The sequence below is a fragment of the Perissodus microlepis genome, chromosome 4 (genome assembly GCF_051167445.1).
Source record: "Perissodus microlepis isolate ML-2025 ecotype Zambia chromosome 4, ASM5116744v1, whole genome shotgun sequence".
In the NCBI taxonomy this organism is placed as follows: domain Eukaryota; kingdom Metazoa; phylum Chordata; class Actinopteri; order Cichliformes; family Cichlidae; genus Perissodus; species Perissodus microlepis.
The window spans coordinates 28,401,463-28,426,055 of record NC_140464.1 but is presented as its reverse complement, the minus strand read 5'-3'; the positions used below and the strand labels follow the sequence as shown (position 1 = coordinate 28,426,055).

Below are 24,593 nucleotides of genomic sequence, written 5' to 3'. Positions count from 1 at the left end.
CTCATCATCATGGATAAACCGCATTTTCTTTGCCAATTATCATCAATTAGGACCAATAATATTCAGCTTTCGCCCGACCACTTTCAGACCACAGTATCAGCAGATACCATTGGAAGTACCTCGAAGTTGTCTTCAGCATTACCTCCTGACCCCTTTTCAAATTAAGTAGCAGTGACATGGCCCGTTTTTAAACAGGGAAATTATGAAGACAGAGCCATATCAGCAATCTTATGGTTGTTCCTGAAAGCAAGCCAGAATATACTATTCTTAAGTCATGATTCTATGATCAGTTACTTTTTATATTCTGTTACCAATTTGCCTTGGATATTAGTCGTTTCCATGCGTTGCTCCATAATAGATGCCTCATGGCGTCATTTAAAGGTTTAAAAGGTGCCACATCAGTGACTAATGTACCCATAAAGCAGGAATCACTTAGCAGTCTTAAGCACAGTGGCTTCTTTTAACTGTGTCTGGAGCAGACGAGTCAATGTCAGACAGTGAGAAAGGTGTTATTACTAGTTGGTGAACACACAAATGAGAGAACATGACAGTGAGTCTTCCTCATACGCTTCCATGGTCAAAATGGATGCCACTATGACTACACAGAGCAATGAATCCATGACAGAAGAGACACGATGGCTATAGAGCAGCTACAACATGGTAAACATCTGTTGTATCCACAATCTATTTAACAAAGTAGAAGGTAACAAATTAAAGTACTACAACACCTGACTCCAGGATGGTTTTGAAACATTTCCACAACATTTAATTTGCGCTTTTTTCCTTGTTTGCTTTTTTTGTGAAATAAAGAAAAAAAAAATCAAGAAAACAAAAAAGGTTATTCCTACAAACAGACATTTTCCCCCCCTCAGCACTCCTACTAACTCAAATTCCAATAGTTGTGACACTGGAAGCAATGCATAAATGTGTCAGTCTTTCTTTCCTTGACTGATAAAAAGGGGGTGTGGGCAGGGGTGTGTGTGTTGGGGCAATGATATGTTGGAGGTCATACACATTGAACAGACGAGGAGAGAGGCGTACCGGCCCCTTCTCCCTCGCCTTGTCATTGAAGTCTACTTGTGACAGTCTCACAGTCTCAAAGGGAGGTTGGGAGGAGCGTCAGGCAAAGGAAACAAAGATGTAAACTAGGACGTTGCCGGTCCGGCACAGCTTTTCTTTTCCCGCTAGCCAGCTGGCTGCATCCTGGGTCATTGGTCTTTACTGGTTCATTCTCCAAATCTTCCTCCAACTGCACCGAAGCAATCTGGCTCAACAAATGCCTGACTGGCAAGAAGCTGCTGCAATTTATTCTGATTTAAAAAAAAAAAAAAACCTTCTGGGTGCAGAAAACATGAGGAGCAGCAGAAAGTGCATTTCATATTTTAGGCTGACAGGGCTGAAATGTTCTAGCTTCTCTCAGACTGTGCGATCCGTCACCTTCCATGTTGGGTACGAGAAACAATCAAATCTTCCCTAAAGAGACATGGCAAGCAGCTAGCAGCTATTTGGCAACCACAGACCAACAAAAGCCAAAATTTGGTGGTAGCCAAAAATAACTCTGTGCTGTAAAGTGGCCGACAATAAGTTCAACTATTCACAACTCTGAAGCAAGCCAAGAATAAAGCTGACTACTATGACAGGGCCGTAATTACAGATCGATGTGGATGAGTGAACTGCTGTAAGTTTATCATCTCCTGACCATCTATTACTACTACCACCACTTTAAGTGTCGTACAGTTCACACACTGATCAGAAACCCTTTCATATCGAGCTGAAGCCGTTTACAATGGTGACAAACATGTTCATCTGGAATGTGAAGAACCCTACAGGATCAAACAGGTCATCAGCTCAAATACAGATTTGCCTTAAAACTCTGATTTAAAAACATGAATTTCAATGTGTGAACTTCATGCTAAATTCAGTTGTATAACATGAAATAAAGACTGGACAAAAAAAAAAAATCTTCCTGCAACTCCTCTAATGGTGTCTTGTTGAATTTTTGTATTCACTTTGGACGGTGCTCAAACCCGGCAATGCCACAATGAGGACAGAGCTGGAAATGTCCTGTGCAGACACAGCATCCTACTGCTGCTCGTCAAAGCATCCGATTCCTCAAGTTTTATTTTCCTGTGATTTTCCTAAAGATATTAAATCCATCTAAGACACCTACTGTTTTTAGAAGGTGTGAGTCAGTAATCTGAACAGTTCTACTACTTCTTAATATGAAAAACAGGTAGTAGAACAAAGTGGTATGATGCAAAGATGAGGTAAGTTAGCATCCCAACTTTAGTCTGCAACACCAATATTTCAGCTACTCATTCTTTCAGAGTCCGTGGGTAAGTAGGACTCTAACCCTAACAGCACGCGCAGCCGCAATGAATGGTAGTAATCATGCTAGCACTGAGAAGCAGCGCACACAGGAGCATTTACTGAAAAGCCCCAACCATTCAGTCGCTCTTTTCCATTAACCCGAGGGCATCTTCAAGTTTCCTGTTCAGATATTAACCACAGTGAGTCATCTTATAAGGCCTAGTAACATTTACGCATCACTTATATCGTCACACAAGTCTCAGTGTAGTCACATTTACTGATAGAAACACACAAGGTTACAACTCTGAACGTCCTAAACAGCAGCGCGCACACAAAAAGGAGACTCGCTTCTGACTGACAACAGCAGAGAGACCTAAACATTTAGAAATGGGGTCAAATTCCACCAGAATTAGTGCTGGCTCCACATACGGGCAACGCTGTGTACATATTGTGGATTTGTCTGAATGAGACGCTGAACAACATTAACGGAAAGGTAACCTGTCTGAATTGGAGAATGCCATCATTTTAAAAGACTGGTGATGTCAACAAACAGCAACTTATAGCAGACACTGAGACACTCCGTTATCATGACTCAGCATGGAAGGTGATAGAGCAACACCAATGCTTCCAAGCAGAACTCTGAGGGTCAGCCTGTCCATGCCACTAAAAAAAAAACAAAACAACAAAACACAAAAAAAATATTTCTACTCCTCTGGGTGCCAAGACTTGTAGATGGCTTCAGTTTGTGATCCATCCTCCTCCGCCTAAACCCAAACTGCATGAGTAGGAGTAAGCAAGATGCCGTTTGTTTAATGATTTGAGGGGGCTGTTTCATTCGGCACAGCTCAGTCTCTGGGGAAGTGTGGAGGGAACATGGCTGGATCCAGTATGAAAAGCTAAGGTGGCACCTGTAGAGACGCAGTGATGATGATCATGATAACAGTGTCCTACTGCACAAGTGAAAAGCTTCAGCATCACTGGTGTGGAGGTGTGGAGAACCACGGGAGCGGACCGATGCTGGTATCTGACAACAAGCGGATTCTTGAGGAAAGACAAACACTCGCAGGGTCATGACATCTAAATAATGAGCTATAAAGAGAAACTAAGGGAGGTGGAGGGATTGAAATACATATTGAAGGAGGGTGGACACCCAGGGAGGTCAGATGATAAACTGCTGTGCATCTCAGATGATACAGTCCCAGTGAGGGAGGGGGAAAAGGAAGGCTTCGGCTTTCGGAAAGACAAGAGTCTGGACGGAAACGAGAGTTTTCAACCGTTCATCTAGCGATGATTCAACAGAGCAGAAAGAGGGTGTCGAACAAAAAGGAATCTCCAGCACAGAGCTGGTTTTGGTATACTGGTTTTGGCTGCAGTTGGTGATCAATCTGGGTTGGGGAGGGGAAGGGGGGAGGGGGATTCTTCTCATGCGGGGGCATAGGAGGTCTTTGCGAGGTCTTCGTCTTAACTGCCATAATGCATGGTGTTGCTAGGGATGACCATAGGTGAGGCCATGGAGATGGCAGCGCCCCCCATGGTGAACTGGTTGGTGACAGGATAGTAAGTACCGCTGCTACTGGGGCCGGACTGACCCGTAGTGGCTCCTAAATTGGAAACAAAGCATAACAGTCAACGTTCACACTGAGAAGACTTGGACAGTAAACTTGTGTTTGTGGACCAGTGGGCTTACCCTGGACAATTCCTGTGCTCATGATTGAGCCCATCCTGGAGTGGGTATGATTTACAATCCCTGTGTTCACTGTGACCAATCAGAGATGAAAGCACTGTTAAAACCAAGTAGCATCGGGAGTGACAAACCATTTCACCAGTGCAATAAACGCATGCCTTTTCTGTGAAAGAGCCACATCAGCTGCTTTACAAAAATCTGCAGTAATTTGGGTCCCAACACAGACTAAAAGCTGTATTCTGATGTAAACATCAGAAATATCACTAAAATCAAAAGCTAAACTATAACTGAGTACTTTCAAACGTTTTCAAACTAAAAGCCCTTTGATGTTGCTCAGAGGAGCCGAAACAACAGAGTGGGGTTAAAAAAAATAAATGAAAAAACAGCATTAAAAGAGTTAAGTGTGATTTGATGAGCTGGAATGTCAATGTTTTGAGGACTAAAGATGCACTCCAGTAACAGTAAAATGATGATTTTCAGATGAGATTCATACCCAGGGGGATGAGGTTGTTGTGAGACACTGACGGGCTGCTGCCGATGACTGTGCTGAGGTCATAAGCTGCGGGCATCCCTGAAGAAAGAGGCAGCAAAGAAACCCAAAAAACAGCATTTACTATAAACCGTCAAAAAAAACACTCTTTGGGGTTGGTTCCTGAACACATCCAGAGTGGAAGTGATCGTAAAATGTGATGCCGGAGTTGGTAAGTAGTTAGTGATGCACCATGGCAGGAAGTCCTTCTACTGCAGGGCCGCACTGTACATTTGGAAGTTTACGGTTTCAGACAGGATGTTGTTGCTGTTCATTCCTCATAAATATTTTAGAACAAACTGTTTTAAACTAACATTCAACCTTTAAAAACAAACAGTCTATTAGCATATGTTGCTAGTTTAGCTGTAACCTAGCATTTCCTCTTGTATCTGCACAGTTACAGCTGGAAAAGCTGGTGCTGACTACAAGACGTAACTCTGGACTTCAATCTAGCTCCAGGGCAAAGTGAGTCACACCTGGCTATGTCCATCATTATATACAGTCTTCTTCGCAGGTTCTCAGAAACTTGAGCTAATAAAGCTATAGAATAGATGTGCATGAAATTTCAGGGATGTTTACTATAATAAATTCATGCAGACTGGTTTTTACACTGGTTCATGTTTGAACTGATTTAGTCTTTCCTCTGTTTCTACATTGGAGTTTTGCTACTAAAGCGGACGTTTGTGGAACCGCTTCACTTACTTCCAAGAAGCCCAGAGAAGAGGACAAATCTGAAGAACCGCTGCAGCTACACTACTATACAGAACAACTTCATCGCTTGACCAACGTGTTTCAGCTCCTGGTCTTCATCGCTGTCATCATGATTAGTGAGCACCATCCAATGCATTTAATTCTCAGTCCTGCTTTGTTCTAACAGGTAACTATATTTGTTGTTCTTTGGTCTCTGTGTGGCAGCACGGTGGTCTTTCTGTTTGCAGTTTGTTCTCCCCGTGTTTGCGTGGTTTCTCTCTGGCCTCCTCCCACAGTCCAAAGATATGCAGTTAATGGGGTTAGGTTAATTGGCCTAAATTGCCCAGGTGTGCCTGTGAGTGCGAGTGATTGTCTGTCTCTCTGTGTTAGCCCTGCGACAGACTAGCTACCTGTCCAGGGTGTACTCTGCCTCTGCTCTAAGACAGCTGGGATATGGAGAATGGACATACCACGCCATGTCTGAAGTATTTACTTAATCTAGCAGTGTCTGAGTGTGTTCACCTGATACAGCCATCCCCTGACTCATGCTGTAGGCTGCCCCTGTGTTCCACATGTTCTCAGACGGGGAGGTGTAGTGTGAGCCAGGAGGGGGGTTGGGGGTAGTGCCTGTGTACCTGCACATAGATAAAAATAGATATAAGAAGTTAGAGAAGACTGTTCACCGACACCAGACACTGTGTCAGTAGTGCAAAGCAGATTGGCTGTGTTTGCTGTGGTCAGGATAAACTCACCTGAAAAAGGGGTTCTTCAAGTCCAGGAGGTTGCTGGACTTTGATCCTGTCTGGTCCACCTGGGCAACAATACTGATGTCGTAGCTTTGTCTGTTAAGAAGTAAATATTAAGACTAATTATCATCAGAATAACATGATTAGCATGCAAGCAAGGTTCCTGGAGTGGCCACTTAAGGCACGCTCCCATGTTGATGCCCAACTTCAGCTAGGAAATGAACAGGTTTCCAAAACATGACAACAGGGTTTGCTGTGACGTCAAAGCTTATTCTACAGATTTGGGTGAATGAAACTGTAGTTTTCTTGCATCAATACGAACATACCTCTTGTTGGCCACCAGCAGCGCAGTGCCGGACAAAGTGTCCCCAGCCTTGGTGAAAAGAGGAGACTGCAGGAGACAGCGCACCTGGTACCAGTGAGTGAGAGGCTCTGTGGGTGCTGTGGATAGCCACACTGTCATCCTACAGGAACACAAATAGATTGATGTTTAAGGACAAATCTGGCGCACATCAAAACTTCTTTAGCTTCAACACACTCACACGGACTTCCTGACTTACACTGATCCAATAAAAGCCACGTCAAACCAGAAAGCCAGGCCGTGCACCAGGCCCGAATGCATCATGTGGAACTTAAAGGGAATCTCTATCCTGAAAGCAAAACCATTTATCATTTATTAGTAGACACTCCTAAAGTAATGACAGACACACATTAAACTGGACACACACCTGTAAAGATCCTCTTCTTTGGCCTCCAGGAAGTTGACTGTGTATTTGACTGACTTGGCCATCAGAATACGGATATCAAACGTGTCCTGTGGGGGGAAAGAAATCTGCTTTCACACAACTCTGATTTCTACAAAACACTGCACCCACAAAAAGCCAATTAAGAAGTCGATATTACCGTCAGATCGCTTTGCTCGTTTGTTCAATTCTGATCTTAAAATCCTGCACATGCACGCATGCATTACTTACCACAATTGGCTGGCGGAAATACTCGTCCACTGCTGCCCCCCGCAGGGCAGAGAGGTCTACACCGTGGAAGGAGGGCTGGTACCTGAGGGGACAGGAAGAAGTGTAGATTCCCACTTTTAGATTGCTTGATTCCTGCCTCAGCAATAAAAATGGCTCATCAACACACTTGACCCTGCAGGAGTCTTAGTGTATTTTAAGATGAAGCTGAATTCTGAGTCATAAAAAGCACATGCACCAATGCACATGCCAATGAATGTAACAAAACAAGAGCAATAAAAATCAAATCATTAGCTCATTTTGGGTAGCGAGTACTCCTGCAAGCCCAACATGACATCATCATTTAAAAAACAAAATCAACAAAAACCAAGTACATTTTGTATTTAGGGACAAAATGTTTCTCCAAGGCTCTACTGCTTCTTAAACAGCCGAAACCGGTTTGACGTTAACTCGACAACATTAGCATCGACTCTGATTGCGTCCTACACTCATTCATGCCTACTGTTATCACGCTAGTTTGCATGACTCATACCTCTGAGTGCGATAAACACCTTTGCACGCTGCTGAGGCACCAACTCCCTCGCTGATGCAAACGGTCAAACTAGCCCCAAAAAGATGATTAAGATTTCGAACGTAATGACCAACATTTTAAACAATACTCCGCTCTCATAACAGAAACAAATGAATAGTTAAACTGCCAGCAGAGAAGAAAGAAGAAAACTGCCTTTACTTGGAGCTCAGATGCATGAAGGAGTTTCTCAATTTGATAAGGCATTAAAAACACATTCATGCATAGAAAAGCTTTCTAACCAAATGAATCCGTTTTAGGGAAATGAATCCGATGAAGAAAACAATGACGCTGACCCAGAGAACCTCCTTCATTCCCTCCCTCGTTCTGTTCTTACCAGAAGTTGGCTTTGGTGAACTGCTCCATGTACAGCTGCTCATCTGTGAAGGGGGCCAGGTGGACATCTCCAATAGTGGGGAACATTTTACCTGAAACAGCCGCACCAATGAAGACAGTAAGCAAAACTCGTGTTCACGTATCTTCCACCACAGTGCAAGATTCTTCTAAACTGACATCAAATGATTTGGAACACCAAAGCCTGTGGATATCTGACAACATGCAAAACTCGCCAGAAGCAGCTACTGTCACTAATCTGTGGCTGTCTGCAGTCTCAGCCTCCATTCTAACATTTCAAGTACATCTCTTGTTCTTCCAAGACTCACCATTAGGTTTGAGGAACTTCTTAGCATGCAGGTAGCTCTCCAGCATGCGCTCATTGAACAGCATGTAACCCATGGGCTCTGAAATGATGATGTCAACTTGCTCCGGCAGCGTCACCTCCTCTACTTTGCCCGGAATGACGGCCACACGCTCCCCCAGACGGTTGCTGTTCACCAGCACCTGCAGCACAACACATCAAACACATCATCATTCAAAAAGCTGGATTTAGCTTGTCTGATCTAAAGTTAATGTGGACTGTCCAGACAGCCAGAGCTCATAGCTGTTACATTTTCAGCAACAGCGAGATTCCCACAGCTCAAACAACGTCACCTGAATTTAAAACATTTAGTATAGTGTTTAGAATGGATCGTAAACAGTGAGGGGCTGTGCATCCAGTGAAAGCATAATCAGAGGTAGGTCACTGATCTCAGCATGAATCTGTGTGTGTACCTCGGCGTGCTGTGCCATGGTGCTGGCCTCTACAGCGTACACCTTCCTAGCTCCAGCTTGAGCTGCAAAGAAAGAGAGGATTCCCGAGCCACAACCCACATCCAGCACCACCTGGAGAAAAGAGGACAGACAGCACACAGTCACAGCTAGCAGGACAACATTTTAGTCTGTACTTAATGTAAACCAGCTGTTTTCAAACATCTGTCAGCCTTATCAAATAGCACATATTCAGCTCGCTACCTTGTCCTTAAAGTCAGTGTGGTTCTGGAGAATAGCCCGCTGGTAAGTCCCTGTCCGAACATAGTCCTGCATCATGTTCTGTTGCTGGGAGAGGTAGCCATAAAACTGCAGAAACACAAACACAAGCACGCTCGTGAGTTTGGACTTTTGGCACTTTGACTTGAGCTCAATTTGCAGTTTTAAAAAAAAGAGAAACAAAGTTAATCTTCTTTAAGTTTCTTAAAAAAAGATAAATAAATAAAAAGGAACAGCTCAGACATAAAGCACCCAAGTTTGTGCTGGGATCTGTAAGCAACCAAACCAAGTGGCTTCTCAACAGATGGATGATTGCAGGTAGAAGTGCTACAGAGCCCTTTTAACTCCTCCTGGAGCTGACTTGCAGCTACTTTTAAACACAAAGTAGTTCAGATGGTGCCCAAAAAAACAGAAGCAGGCTTCATTCTGACTGAATATTCCTGTAATGAGCAGTCTATAAATACTCAGCCAAGAACAAAGTAAGCGTCATTACTGCAGTGTGTTTAAAAGGAAATGTGGATTCAAATTAGTCAGGAGACAATTCAAGAGTCCCAAAATTATGTGAGAGTGTGTGTGAGTGTGTGACAGTCACCTGGAAATACTGTACAGCAGAGGACTCCTCTGTTCTTTCACTGAAGACAGATTGCTCTCCAAGATGCCCACGACAGTTCTTCAGCACATTATAAAAAGACTGAAAGTCTGAAGCGAAGCACAAACACACTGTAAGTTGGTTTTGTTGAGCTACACTGCAGTTTAATCCTTTTTCTCTTCCTGTGCTGTCAGCTGTAAACGGTTTGGTTTTCTGTCCTCTCGTGCTGGGAAACAATATTAAATCGTGTGCAACAACTGCAGCTTAGGTGTAACAAATACATGATTAAATAATTAAGTAATTCAATATCACAGTTTTAGGATTTAAGTTCGCATTTCACAAGCATAGATCATTTTTTTAAACTGCCATGTCCCACATACTTTGGTGCATTAATCATGAGTGGGTCTACCTCCTCCTCAGTGCACACAGTATTAGCATTTTTAACACATATCATGGAAAATGCACCAATACTGATGCATCCAACAATCACAACATTTCCTTCTTTGTCTGCTTCATTTGTGCATTTACACGACTTTTTGTTCAAGGTGAACACAGAAATCTCAATTAATCGCGCGCCTTGAGGCGGCTGTTGTGATTTGGCGCTATATAAATAAAATTGAATTGAATTAAATCTCAATTTATTCCCAAATAAAATAAAATTAATAAATAAACAAAAACCACTTCATTTTTTCAGCATCTGTCAGCTTGATGGCAGTGGCTGCTATTTTCCAATGTCATCAGATTTGTGGCAGTAGTGAGAAGGGGCATATGCACAGGCACACGTGAGCATGTGTGCGTGCAAACGGCGGTATATTATATTAAATATAATCTTTGCCAACAGCACCCCGTTCATCTGAACATGTATCTGTCAGAGTATAGCCAATCACAAGCACAGATGAGTGTACTGCCTGTGGGAAAAATATGAAGCCGTTAAATCCATAAAGCAGGCTGAAAGTAACAGCTGCTGACAACGCAGCCCTGTGTGAGTGTGAGTGTGCGTGTACATGTTTAGACAGCTTTGTGAGGACAGAAAACGGGCGTGCAGCTATATTTGTGGGGACCAACAGTCACTTATGGGGACAAAATGCCCTTCCCTGTGAGTTTGAAAACATTTTTGAGGCTCAAAATGTGGTTTTAGTGTCAGGGTTACAGTTAGGTTATGGTTACGTTTAGGCTGAGGGTTAGGATTAGGCATTCATTTTCATGGTTGGGGTTAAAGTAAGCAGCTAGGGAAAGCATGATGTCAATGAGATGTCCTCACTGAGATATGAAAACATGTATGTGTGTGTGTCTATAGTAATATTGTAAATATTGTGTCTTTTAAGCGTTTGACTAAGACTGATAAAGACCTCCAATATCAACAAAGATTAGCCTGTTTGAAGCGTGGAAAGAAACCTGGCAAAAATACTGACTAATTAAGTTAACTTGATATGAATATCACAACGAATGAAATGTGGGACAATCGGATCTAATGAGTATTTCATTAAAAGGCATCTTTAGTTTTTATTCTTTCAGTTGCAGACTGGGGGGTGTTTAAGGGTTTGAGTAACAAATAAAAATAAAGAGAATTCAAACCAAGGCTTTGTCTATGTACACATCTGATATGAGGTCAGCAAGGACAGTATAGTTGTCCTGCTTTAGGATCATATATTAATGTTTACAGAAAAATATACTTGTTGTAAAACTGTTTGCAGAAAAAAAAAAATAAAACAGGGAATAAATTTGGGTGCAAGAATCTACACTTATTACTGATGCTCATCAGAGAAACAGACACTCTCCTACACTCCCTGCAGAGGTCTGAGGAGCTTTCCAGGAATGGTGACACAATTTTGATTTAACAGATAAACAAACACTATTTTAACTAATAACACTCAAATTACTGCACTGTTCCTGAACACACCGCTGACTCAGTGCAAACTGTAAACAGTGTCCTGCAGGTAATAAAAGCAGGCTGTCATGAGATGAGTATTTGACTTTGTTGTTAACAAGCTGCACCACACCCCAGAAACACAGCTCACCATCATCAGCTCCATAAAACTCCACAGACACAAAAAACCCTTTCAGAGAGTTGACATATTCTTGACTCCAAACTTGTATAAAATGCAACGTGTAACAGTCTTACTGTGGTGGGGTGAACGGTACTTATATTGCACGTTTCTACTCTACTACAAGCTTCATTCACTTACTCACACTCACGCACTACTTCTATTACTAAGTATTAATGCAGTGGGGACAGCTCAGGGTTCAGGATTGTGCCCGAGGACATTTTCACATGCCAACTGGAGCAGCCTGGGATCAACCAACCAACTTTCCAACTGGTAGACAACCCGCTGTACCTCCTGAGCCACAGCTGCCTGTGTGTTTACCTGTAGGTGAGGAGAACTGCAGCAGCACACTGTTACAGCCCAATGTGATGATGAATGACTGCTTCCCCACGCGACTGCACTCGGTCTCCCTGGAAACCGAACATTTGAACACACTCGCCTCGTCTCCTAGAAAGAAAGGGAGAGAGAACAAAGAGTTTATACTCATCTTTACCAAAATATAAACAAGCAGCGAGGTGATGCTGCTTAAACTCTGCTGGTGGTTAAAACCAGCGAGGGCTGAGATCACAGCATGTGAGTGCCAGAGTGCTGAAGGAGGGTAGCAGAAGAAAGCACAATGACCACAGCTGATATCCCAAATGTCTCATGTTATTAATGACCAGGAGGCCTGTACCACATATCATCTGGGATAATACCAATGTAGATTTTTACGCTGTATAAATAAGTCCGATATGATTGCTATAACAATGGCATATATTTATGTTCCCTACTGTGGCAATCACAGGCACGTCTGAGAGCAAGAGACACATGTCAGTCTGACAACTTAGGGAGGTTATGAAGGAGGAGATGCTAGTAGTTGGATACGTGCCACCTAAATGTAAACAATGACTCCACCAAGTCTCTATGACATTTGTATACACCACATAAAAACAATCACAACAATAAGACAATATGTAGCACAATATGCAGACACTCGCATCTCAGGGATGATTTCGGGGACACCAATTTGTCAACCTGTGCGCAGCTCATGTTCACAAATTTGAAATAAAGGATTGTTCATCAAAAACAGGTCCAAACTAACGGGGACAATAGTCATTGTGGTGTTTAGGACAAGATTTGCTCTCTCACACCATTTAATGAAATATTCAAGAACTGGACAGTGCTCATCCTCTCTATCGTATAAGAAGCCCACTAAAGCCAGTCGAGAGGGCAGCAAAACTTCTTCTGCCACAGCTGATGAAAAGTCAACTAAGAAATAAATAAATCTTAGCACGACTCTTTGCTTTCTCCTGATGAGTATGTACTACATGCAGCAAAGTTAATATAGCATGTTCCACCCCATGCTGTGTCACTGCTATTGCACTATAATGCTGGTGTTGGCACCTTGTCTCAGTAGATTCACACTTAAAATGATTGGAAAAGGAGGATAGAACAGACCTGGATACAGTGCAGTCTTAGTTTCCTTAGTCCGGCTCAAACAGGCTGCAAGAAGATCTCTGCAAGAGCTGAAATTTACTGATTTGCGTATATTTGTATGTGTACACAAAACAACCGGAACACAAGTCGGAACTACCTTGTTGACATCATTGTTAAAACGCAACGTTTTACCTGTATCCAACACTTTATTGACAATGTCTAAAGAGACTAGAAAAAAACAAAACTGAGACTAGCTCTCCTGGTTGCGTGTAGCCATCTGTGGGCTGATAAGGGAGGAAGTGTGAGCTTGAGCTGCCTTTGGTTTTGTTAACGTTAGCCAGAGCTCTTAGGATGTGCTCCTAGATGCACAGGTTAAATTAACTGGTGCGTCCTAAGAACACCCAATGATTTCTATTTGGAAATTCCTTCTGAGCTTTTGTTTCAGTTGTCAAAAAGTTGATTTTACTTACTCTTTACCACTGAGGTCAAAGTGGACGATAAAAGTGTTTCTAGATTATTGCCTTCTTGTTGCTGGGCTGGCATTCTGCCTCAGTCCATTTATAGTCTGTCTTTTAGAGCAGCGGTCTCCAACCTTTTTTGCGCCACGGACCGGTTTATGCCCGACAATATTTTCACGGACCGGCCTTTAAGGTGTCGCGGATAAATACAACAAAATAAAACTAGTACCGGTACCGAAAAAAGAAGGTTTATTCATAACACACGTGAAAAGACCAAGGAAAACCGAGTAAACGATAAAAACGATAACAAAATAATGCTGAAAACCGATAAAAACCCTGAAAACTATACATTTCACACCTGAGCCTCAACTCTCGCGGCCCGGTACCAAACGACTCACGGACCTTTACCGGTCCGAGGCCCGGGGGTTGGGGACCGCTGTTTTAGAGTTTATCAGGACTAAAAGTGTCTGGTAAAGGTGTGAAGACTCCTGTAATGTGTTTACTGTTACAGAGGAAATACACGACCAAGACAAAAAGCTATTTTAAAAATCAGAACATACTCCATCAATACAGCAACATAATACGCTCATACTCTACTATAACTGACTAAAGTTCATTATGACCATTTTTCATTACATTTATTTCATACTGAGAGCGCTTAGTCTTTTATTTTATAAGTGCCTCAGGGTACAGTCAGCCTGCACCCTCATGGGCCTCGAGTCAAAACATCAGACTGGAAGAGCCCAATACATTTCTTTTCAGTTTCTCAGGTAACTGAGCAGAATGAAAAGCAACTGCTTTGCTATGAAACAGTGGTTTAGTGCAATGGCATATTTTGCTCTTTGCAAGAATGAATGATTGCATGCTGACAACAGCAGAAAGGATACCAGGACACCGAAGCATCAACTTCTATTTTCTGAGGTTTCACATTCACATTTCATTATGAAAAACAGGCCATGTAATAAAAGTCAGGAGGAAGGAAAAAACTGTATAGGGAAGTTCCACAGAATCGCTTCTGTAAAAGTGCCCGATGCAAATATTCCTCCAGGGCCAAACAGCAGGCCCAGTGTGAACTCATAAAGCAGGCGGAGCTAATCCAGCATCTATTAAAGGATTGAGACCGACACTTCAGATTTAGAGACATGCATCTTCTGGGAGAAAAGCCAGCCAAGCATGTCAGTGAGTTCTCTTCTCAACCACTTAGACTACAAAACAAATGATAAGATACTTTTTTAAAAATGTGAGAAATTACCCGTCTCAGTACAAAGACAGATGATCCAGGCAGTCCACTGACCAACTGTAGGGGATCAATGGATCACACAGTTCCTATATTGTGAACAAAAGTGTCGATTCTGATCATTTTTGAAATGTCACACATTCAGTCACCTCAAGTTGAGGTGACCCAGTGCACTTGTGATGTCATTAAGGCTTTTTTTTTACGAGCTGGCTTCTGCTAGCCTTGACCTACATCTTTACAATCCATGCAACTTCCCATTAAATGACAACATGAGATAGCAAAGCTCATTTTCTACTAGTACTTACTCAACTACTGTCATTTTCTAGTACCACCTAATGAGTTTGGGGTCACACAGCAACATGACTGAAATTCCTGTAAAATCATTTGTATGCAACACAAACAAAGCAACAATGGACCACACCAAGGCGATGGTACACCTGCTGCTCAGTCTATGGCTTTGTGTCAGACCACAGTGTTGGTTGTTGTCCAGCCGTTTCCCCTCATTGCCAGGTTTCAAAAATGGCGGTTTGATTTTTGTGAAGGAGTCCCTCTCATGATGCCGGGGCCAATCGGTTGACCCCGGCCGTGCAGGTAGTTGAAAGACAAAAAAAAGCAACTGCTACCCAATGCAAAAGTCGAGCCATGTAGGTACTAGTGGAAAAAGGCTACATTTTTACAGTGACAGCAATTTCAATAAGGTGGCCTCTGTTACATAAACATATGAAGGAGCTCAAGTTCTATAACTTTCACACCGTCCTGCTAACATTTCTCCACTGTTACCTTCATTAATTCAGTGAAAGAAATGAGCCTTCTGTTCTGACAATATCTGGAACTCGCACAAAATGATTGTGTGCAGCTGTTGTCTGTGAGCAGAATTAACGTTGCTTAGTTTTCACTAAGCTGCTTCCTCTCTAGGTCTCCTCTTACTGCCTCACCCACAGTGAGCCTGCACCTGCTCAGCTGTGATGAGTGTGATGATTGTTTATGGGGCTTTACGTCATGGATACATGAACCTGACTGGACAGGAAATGACAATACACAATATGCACATCACTGCATGGTCAGCCAGTCAGACTGCACATCCAGTGTCTATATCTATCTATCTATCTATATTTTTTTTTCATCTATATGGACTTTCAGACTAGCATGAAAGTTAAAGGTTTCTAATTATGACATTTTAAATATATCATTTGAGACAGCAGTCTAAAAAAAGTGCAATATTCTTATGTATTTCAGTAAAGCATGAACACTGGACACAGACCTTCTCCCCTCTAAAACATCTTACAGGGATTGTAAGGCTTACCGCAGCACAAGAGACACTTCACTAACAAGTCCTCTGAAAAGTCTTTGGTTGTTCCCCTGTAATGGTGCATTCATGTGGTGCTAAAATTACAGGGAAAAATCTGCTTCACATCTCCAAAAACTGGCATGAATTCCTACTTAAGTCCAAAAAAAAAAAAAAACCATCTTGGAAAGATTGTTGGAGTTTTGGTACAGGAGCTCCCGAGCTGTCACACACAACTAGACGACAGATGTTTTATTAATGGTGCTAATGTGTGTATCAAACGACATTTTTTCTAACAATTAAGTGGTTATATTTCATTAGGCTTTTTCCATTATTTACTAATATTTAATATTTCCACATAGTGACCTGAATTTGTTATACGAGTTTGTTTTTGTAACGCTTTCTAAGTCAAAGACAAACAAAGACAACATCTTTGTTACATCGAGTGCTTTTTACATTTAAACTTAAATCACGTGAACCCAGCAAAGAGGGCAGAAGACTTCACCATACAGGAAATCCAAGCATCGGAGGAGCACATGAGTGCAGGGTCTCCAGCAGAGACGAGCCTGCTGGAGAGGATTGGTAAAGCGCCCTTCTTTCCAACCAAACCCCCAGATGTCGTTCTTTCAAAGCTGGTAGACTTCAGACCTGGCCCATTAGTAATGTAAGTGACATCACTTGTGGAAATTTACTAGACTACACACAGCTCCGGAAAGGTCTGCGTTACGCACACAGCAATACTGCCCAACAATTTGAAACAGACTGTGTGTAAAATCAATGACATAAGTTATTTGCGGCAAACCTCGTTAGTTAGTATAACTTGTGTCGTGGGGGGATTCTCTGAAAATCATTTTTAGAAGAAAGCTCTACGGTCTGATATTATACACGGAAACCTGGGCGCAGAGTTGTGCTTCTCTTGAACTTGAGCATGTGAAGCAGAAGGCGAGTCCAGCGCGGCCGTTTCTTTTCAGCGGGACATCCCATTCAACAGAAAAGCCGCGGAGGAGCGGAGCGGCTCTGCTGCTGCCTCCACACGGGAGGGAAGAAGGCGGCGGGACCCGGCTATTGTTCCAGCGAGAACAAAGATAAACGCATAAGTAATGAGGGCCCGGTTTCGTCTTGGCACCTTAAACATTACGAACTTATACCAGCACACAGAGTGCAAGTTTTACAAGGGAACGTGCTGATGGCTAAAATAAAGAGCAGCGATGACGGCGAGTCGCCCCAAGGATTACAGCACACCGGAGCGGGTCAGGAGTGATGCCCTCTGCTCTGGGCTCCAAAACAATCGGGAAGGCTAGTCCACGAGCTAAACACTCGAACCCGTCCATCGGGTGTCTCTAGACAACACAAAGTCTATTCGTTTACATATGAATATATTGAACATATTTGTGAGACAAAATACACGTTGGTGAGATAAGAGGGGGGAAACGGGGAGAAAACACAAAAAGCAAATGTGCGGGACGTTGGCGCATCACCGCTGAGGCCAGGCTAGTGGCATTGTTTAACTAGCATTAAAGTACACATTACTTAGCTACCCTGCTTACTGATGCCCTTAAGCTACGTTGCATGTGTTACGTTATACGTTTCCCGTGGTCTTCAAAGCACTGAACTCGTGCGAATGGCGAGAGCTTAAAGTTAGCAACATTAAAACACCTACGGGACGGTGATAAAACGGGGTTTTAAGAGCTTCCTCGTGACAAGCAGGAGGTGGCGACGTGGTCTCTCAAGATGCGTTAGCTTCTCGGCTACTAACGCTGGCAGTTTAGCCTGTAAGCATTAACGCTGCAATAGCATTAGCGGCGCGGCAGTTGAGTCAGGCCGACCATCTGCGGCAACTGCGGAAAAGGGTCAACTCACCATTGGAGAGATTGAGGAGGGCAGCATCTTGTGATGTCTTCACTTCTAACCGCAGCGGCTGCTGCTCTGAGTGCCGCTGTATATCTCCGTTCGCGTCTCCAATGGAGAGAAGCCGCACGCCACGGAATACCGAGACCGCCATCTTCGCTCTGGAAGTAGAGACAGATCTGTGGCGCTCACATCCAACCAAGCACTGCTCTCTGCTGGAGGCACACTGGGCACCAACGCGATAAGCCTTTGCAACAGTGCCACCTGGCGGCTAGAAATGGGTATTGCGTAAACACCATCGCGCAATACGGCATGTGAAATCAAATTTTATCATGGGGATTAAAATATATCTATTATTGACGATTAAAAAAAATTAAAAACCAAACGAAAACTGTACTTCTGCCCGAAACCCACAGCTGGCTATTTGTTTTTAGGGTCTCTTGATCGCCATGTTACACAAGAGCAAACACGGTATCTCACCCCCTCCCCCTAACCACCATCGTCACCACCTGCACCCCGCTCTCACTCACACACAGACACACGCCGTAATAGTAAAAACAAAACCTTTGATCAGCACCATAGAGATTAACCACAGACAGTAACACATTTTTCTAGCTCAGGTTATAAACTTACCAGCTTCTTCAACTAGACTAGCACAAGCTCAACACAGATTCAGCCCTACTAATATAACATAAAGACGACTGTAATGTCTGTAAGCAGGCAACAGAGAGAAGCCCATTACCTGCAGGTGCTCTCCGACTGTATGGGGTCAGCGCACCACAAAACCACTGAGACAATCATTTCTAGTGGACCAGCTTCTAGATGTATTTGTGTGAGTGCATATTTTCAACATATAAGAGAAGAGAAGATAGAACTTTATTAATCCCTCGGGTGGATTCCTCTGGGAAATTCGGTAATATGAGTGGGCACATTGTTTCATAATTAAATAACCCATCAGAACTTTATTTTTTAGGCTTTGCTCGAGACCAAAGTCCTGGCCTTGTACTTTATTTGAACATCACTTTTTTGCTTTGGCTTTCTAAACATGATGAACTCCCTGAAAAACAAATTGTTGCATTGTTGAGTTTAACCAATTCATGGGTATTTTCCAAAAATGACCAAGAGCAGGGGCAGGAATTACAAGTAATATACGTATTTCCCAGCACGCATCAGCAATGCAACATCAACACTTCTCAGAAAAGGCACTTATTTTTAATCAATGGAGCATGAAGTGATTGCTCGAACATCCGAAATGCAGATTCTCAAGAAGAGCCTGCAACAAGAAAAATAAAGTTAGACTTTGGTTCAAAAGATAGAAGCGCAACTTAAACATACAGCGGAACTCTAATCCAATATTCTAGGTAAGTAAAACCCAGAGAGTTGATTCAGCTCATCTGGACACGTTTTCAGTGAGAGAAACGTGTCATCACTCATCTGAGTTTCAGCTTACTGCAGGTTTCCCCAACCTTCTAAACACTGCAGATGCACAGTAAGTGAAACAGGCATCACAGGCTAACAAGGAGCCACAGGCTCAGTTTTAGGCCTGTTAACGTCATGACCACCGATCAATGGCGATGAGTACTATTCATGATAGTGATTCATTAACTCTTGCGTCCGCTTCCCCATTTCCATGATAGCCATTTGCTTTTCACATCCTAAACACTGACCACTACATTATTAATAATGTATAAAAATAGTACATCTTCATTTTTTGAAGATATCTTTTGTACATTTTGTATTACATTTTTAAAAAATGGAGAAAGCAAACGGAAAGAAAACAAAGTACATACAGATTGTTAGGGTAATAATTTAATGTGATACATGCATAGTAGCAATTAAATGACAGTGCAAGCAACAGTAGGTGTAAAAAACACAAGGGCCCATATCTGGTACATTTCATTACACTGTAAATAAAGTCACCATAAAACATTTGCTGTTCTTTATGTTATGATATGAATTCAAATACATTTTAGAGAGAGCTTTCTGACACAAACTGATGGCTGGTCATTTGTGTAGTACGCTCCATGTCCAATGAGCTTCATTTATGCTCAGTTAGTTCCTTCATATCTGAATTAACTCGTGGTCATTTTCAGTGGTAAAAAATAGATGATTACAGACAGTCAGCTTCTGACTGATGATGGGAATACATGCGTCAAACTCAGTTGTTCAGAAATTGAGTTATATTGAATGTTTTCATCTAGTGCTTGAAAGAATTGACAAAAAATTAATATAGAAATAAAGAAATAAAGATTAAAACGATTGTTTTACACCTGTTCTGGACATAGACTAAAGATAAATGGAGCCACTGTGATGTTGCTCAGCGGGTTTGTTAGTTTTCTGAGAAACAGAAGTTATATTTGGATGAGAGTGTGACAAGTTATCTACCAACACTAGCAGTTAGCTGCTCGTAGTGTTAAGTAACATAAAAAATGTTTAAATAGTCTGAGTAAACACATTTATTTCTGTTTTAAATCAAACTAAATGACATTTGGAGCCAAGTGGTCATTAGAGGAACTTCTGTTTCTTGATTTTTAAAGTCTAGACTCTAAACTCTAATGTCTAGAGGTTGCTGCTTGATCCTGGGAAACATCTATAAGTGGGAATAATCTGCTTAGGTTTGTATTTTAAGGTGTAATTTTCATGGGAATTTTCTAGTCATGGTGTTTTCAGCTGTGTGAGTTTTCATCCGGTTTAATTCAGTTGTATTTTATTTATATAGTGCCAAATACAATTGCACATCCACTGATAATAACTGTTAAAAATGTTATTCCACAGGTCTTCAAAACAGAAATGCAGAATGCAGAAACACACAAATAATTAAAATAAGATTGGCTAAATGTTTCACCTGAAATCATTATCATTTAATCAACTCCTTCACTGACTAGGTCTTCATTATCTTCAACAGTGGCGCCGCACATGACAGAAATCCACGTTAGAACAATGAGGAGACTGCCTGAATGCACTCTACAGATCTACAAAGAGAACAAGTAGATTTAGCTCAGAGGGATACATCTTGTGCTCTAATAAATAACAAGCTTATTGTTTAGCATTTCCAAAATTAAAAGAGCACAAATATATATATAAAAACTCATACCTCAGAGGAGGACACATGACTTGGGAGGCCGGAAAGGATTGTCACTGGAGGGCACCCCGGTGAGGAGAGGGTCTTTGTGGGCATTTTGCAAACAGAAGTTTTTCAGTTCTGCAGCAGCCTGAGAAACCTGAAAGCAAATGTTAGTGTTAACTAATACTGTTATAAGTACTATAACTAAAAGAAGAGTCCTACAATAACTCCTCAGAAATATTCACAGTATGTGATGTGGAGTTTTGGTTGTTTTTGTTTTGTTAGCATATCCCAAATAGCACAGTAAACACAGTGGAGGCCGTGTCACAGTCTGGGGCTGGATTTATCTAATGGTGTTGAGAATCGTATCAAAACTAACAGAATTATGGACACAGAAAAGTAAAAACCAGACTTTGATTTATTATGTAGTACCACTTGTAAAGCGACTGATCAATGAGCCCAAACACACTGCCAACGCAGTAAAAGGATAGCTAAATAAAACACACACACACTGAAGCTATGTGGGATCATCCTGACAGAGAATGGAACAAAAACCAGCAAACATCCAAAGAAGAACTGTTTTTAGAAAATCTTGGAGAACCTTTCCTGAAGATTACTAATAAAAAAAATGTACAGACTGTATTGAAGAATAGATGTGATCACATAAAATATTGATTTTCAAGCTTGTCAGAATTTTACAAACTCTGATTTTGCATTATATAAAAGTGAAGTCCTAGCCAAATATAAATAAGTGAGAGGTGGCTCAGGACTTCTGCACAGTACTGTGCATTGCTGTCAACAGACATGGAATTGTCATTTCCTTTTCCAATAAATAGGTATTGCACACTTTACTAAGCATACCTGTTCAACCGCTTGTTAATGCAAATATCTAATCAGCCAATCACATGGCACCTCAAGTGCCATGTGATTGCAAAATCCATGTGTAATGCATTTTGGATGTTACACTTTGTGATTTTGCCCACATTTGTTTTGCTTATCAAAATATTTAAAGTAAAAAAAAACCACTGATGCCAGTTTCCATTGCATGAGCTTGAAAATCATCTGCAAGTTGTTTCTGACACAGTGTAAGGTCCTGTTTCATGTGGATTTCCTGTGAGCCCCTCAGCCTTGTGCTTGGTCCCCAATACCCCAGTTTAACACAGAAACCATAAGAAAATGTTGCAAAACGTACAAAACTAACATCACAAATTAAATTCTTCTGTGTGTGTTTTGGTTTTCGGACTGTAACAAATTACAAGAACTTGTCAGCTGAATGAAACTGTTGTGTGATTTTTTTAATTCACCAAACACAGACACACTTGAAACTGGTCTGACTTCTGTTCTAAAATAAGTAGCCACCCAACAATCAGTCCAGTCACGCAGCACCACAATTAACAAAGCTGCCACTGTGTTTGCTCCTACAGAAAAGTCTGTTTTGCCACCATTTCCACTGCACACCAAGAAATGACACTGTGAATGGCTTTCCACGGGCTAACATGGGAATGAATAAAATATAGGTTATTGCAGTGGTGTGCATATCAGGTCATTTGATGTCCTTTGTGAATGCAGGAATAAATAATTCAATAATTCATTTTAGTGAGTGTATAGGCTGTATACTTTTAACAAGAGCAAACAGAGTTTAGTTCTACGCACAGAACACTTATTGAAACACTGAAATAACTTTTGCATTTTAATGTTCCCACTTTGAAGCTAATTGACAGATTAATTAGCTGCGTCGGGCGCCAAGTTAAGCTTAGGGTGTGCTTCAGGGCGGGAGTCACGCGCAGGCAGCGGAGTAATAAAGTGTTGAGTTCAGCTGTGAAGCGAGGTGAGCTTACCTTTATCCGGCGGACGCTGGCCTCCAGACGAAGCTGTTTCACTGCCTTCTGAGCGATGACTAAACTGCTGTTGGCGGCGCTGTTGTTCGACATGATTGAATCCAAGTAACAGAGTGAGGGGGCAAGTAGACAACTGCACTTATGTTCCAAGTTTGGGCTGTAGGAAAGTACATCTTCCGGTCCAAGCTTTCAAAATAAAATCCTGTTCGTGTTCATGACTGAAAAAGTATTTGGACCATTCAGTTAAATATATATATATATATATATATATATATATATATATATATATATATATATATATATATATATATATATATATATAATACTCCATTATAACACAGTAATAAACTTTCGTTTTCTGACAGTGTTACAAAGTTGCTGCTTCCATGACTAAATAAAACAAAAGAGTGAAATAAAATAAAAATAAAATGACTTTAGGCACATGTAGGAAGTAAAGACAACACATCACAGAAATTGTAATACGAATTGTATAGAAAAGGTTTAATCTTTAAAAACACACTGTCATGGTCCTGGTTTGGTGACCCAGCCTTTGTGTTTAGCTCTTTGGTTCTGTGTCTTCGGCAGGACATGATCATAGTGCCACCTGAAGCTTCCCTGGGACACTGACAGAATGTGCTGGAGACTTCCCATTCGATGAGTCTTCTTCCTTACCCAACCAGTAGGTGGGATAGAGGGGGTGTGGAGCTTACTCTGTGACATCCTCCAGATATCTGCACAGCTGAAGCACCTGTTCACTTTCGGAGACTCCATGGGTTGATTTCCTTTCTGCTTATTTGCGGTCAAGAAATGGTGCTTTATGGGGCTTCATGTAGCCCCTGAGGTAAGGTGAATAGAAACCCACTTCTGTTGCAGTCTTTCCTGCTGGCAGATGGCCTTTCCTAGTCATCCACCAGCCTTTCCCAGTTGTCACCTGTCCTTTTGAAGAGGTCACTGGTTTCCAAGAGTGCTCGGATTCTTTTACAGGCGTGATGTTTCTCCTGCTCTAAGCCTGTGCACTTGCTCTGCCAGCGGCAGAAGGGTCAGCTGCACGGTCATCAGCCGGAGGCTACCAACGTTGGATGTTTCGCTCCCTATCTCAGTACATCTCCCAGTGGCGAGGCAGGGACACAGTTTGACAACCATAAAATTGTATTTCTGCACTCACAAGGGGATTTCCAGTGAAAGTCACATGCAACAGGTCTTATGTAGCAATGAATCCAAATTTGAAAATTTTGGTGCAAATCATCCCAGCGTTTGTACAGGGGCCATCAGTAGTGAGGTTCAGCAGTGATTGTCTTCTGTGCAAAACACAATGGAGGCTATGTCATAGTTTGGGGCTGAATTTCAGCTAGTGGTGTTGGGGATCTTATCAAAATAGATGGAATTGTGGTCACAGAAAACTGGCATCAGCCAACATCCATTACCATTTGGAAAGCATATGATTAGCAACAGCCTAATTTTTAAACATGACAGTAATTTCAAACACATTCCCAGAGTAAACACAAAGTGCAGCACTCAGTCATGGACTGGCTCCTTCAGAACCTCGATATAAACATTACTGAAGCAGTGTACGATCATCTTCATAGAGAACAAAACAAATGCTTGACAACATTAAAAAAAAGGGCTTTGGAATATCTTTCAATGAGCCTGCAAAACTCCCAGAAAGTTGAGTCTGCTTATACACATGTAGCGTTTTCAGTGGGAGAAACATTTTGTCACTCATCTGAGTGACTTCTTCAGGTCATATTGACATTAGACTGCTTAAACAGAGAGCATGCATTGAAAAATAACTGAAAATCAGCATTTACTGACTTTCAAGCTCATTAGAATTGTGCAAACTCTGTTTTTGCCTTATATCCTGTATTTCTATATAAACTGACACATTATCAATACATCCCTGGACCTGAGGCTCGGGTTCTAGAGTGGGTGTAGCAATGTTTTGAATGCATC

The 24,593-nt window shown here is 41.9% G+C and overlaps 2 protein-coding genes across 2 annotated transcripts; both read right to left on the bottom strand.

The window, feature by feature from the left end:
* Positions 1–740: 740 nt before the first annotated feature.
* carm1 (coactivator-associated arginine methyltransferase 1) lies at positions 741–17,970 on the bottom strand. Its single transcript, XM_084926911.1, has 16 exons — positions 17,754–17,970; positions 11,819–11,944; positions 9,456–9,562; positions 8,849–8,953; positions 8,609–8,719; positions 8,161–8,338; positions 7,836–7,926; positions 6,934–7,015; positions 6,688–6,773; positions 6,520–6,609; positions 6,286–6,423; positions 5,966–6,055; positions 5,736–5,848; positions 4,488–4,565; positions 3,998–4,066; positions 741–3,911 (listed from the first exon to the last, which is right to left on the bottom strand). The coding sequence occupies exons 1-16, from the start codon at positions 17,893–17,895 to the stop codon at positions 3,772–3,774; spliced, it is 1,746 nt and encodes a 581-aa protein (XP_084783037.1). The 5' UTR covers positions 17,896–17,970; the 3' UTR covers positions 741–3,771.
* Positions 17,971–19,534: 1,564 nt separating this feature from the next.
* LOC146389189 (guanine nucleotide-binding protein G(I)/G(S)/G(O) subunit gamma-5) lies at positions 19,535–22,814 on the bottom strand. Its single transcript, XM_084926910.1, has 3 exons — positions 22,644–22,814; positions 20,836–20,962; positions 19,535–20,713 (listed from the first exon to the last, which is right to left on the bottom strand). Exons 1-2 carry the CDS (start codon positions 22,734–22,736, stop codon positions 20,837–20,839), a joined length of 219 nt encoding a protein of 72 aa, XP_084783036.1. The 5' UTR covers positions 22,737–22,814; the 3' UTR covers positions 19,535–20,713; position 20,836.
* Positions 22,815–24,593: the final 1,779 nt, after the last annotated feature.

Coding starts and splice junctions, on each gene's coding strand:
- carm1 (XM_084926911.1), bottom strand. CDS start 17,895: ATGGCGGTCTCGGTATTCCGTGGCGTGCGGCTTCTCTCCATTGGAGAC. Junction 8,720..8,848: donor ACACTGACTTTAAGGACAAG/GTAGCGAGCTGA, acceptor TCTTTTCTCCAG/GTGGTGCTGGATGTGGGTTG. Junction 8,339..8,608: donor CCATGGCACAGCACGCCGAG/GTACACACACAG, acceptor GTTGTGCTGCAG/GTGCTGGTGAACAGCAACCG.
- LOC146389189 (XM_084926910.1), bottom strand. CDS start 22,736: ATGTCGAACAACAGCGCCGCCAACAGCAGTTTAGTCATCGCTCAGAAG. Junction 20,963..22,643: donor CCAGCGTCCGCCGGATAAAG/GTAAGCTCACCT, acceptor ATTTGCTTTCAG/GTTTCTCAGGCTGCTGCAGA.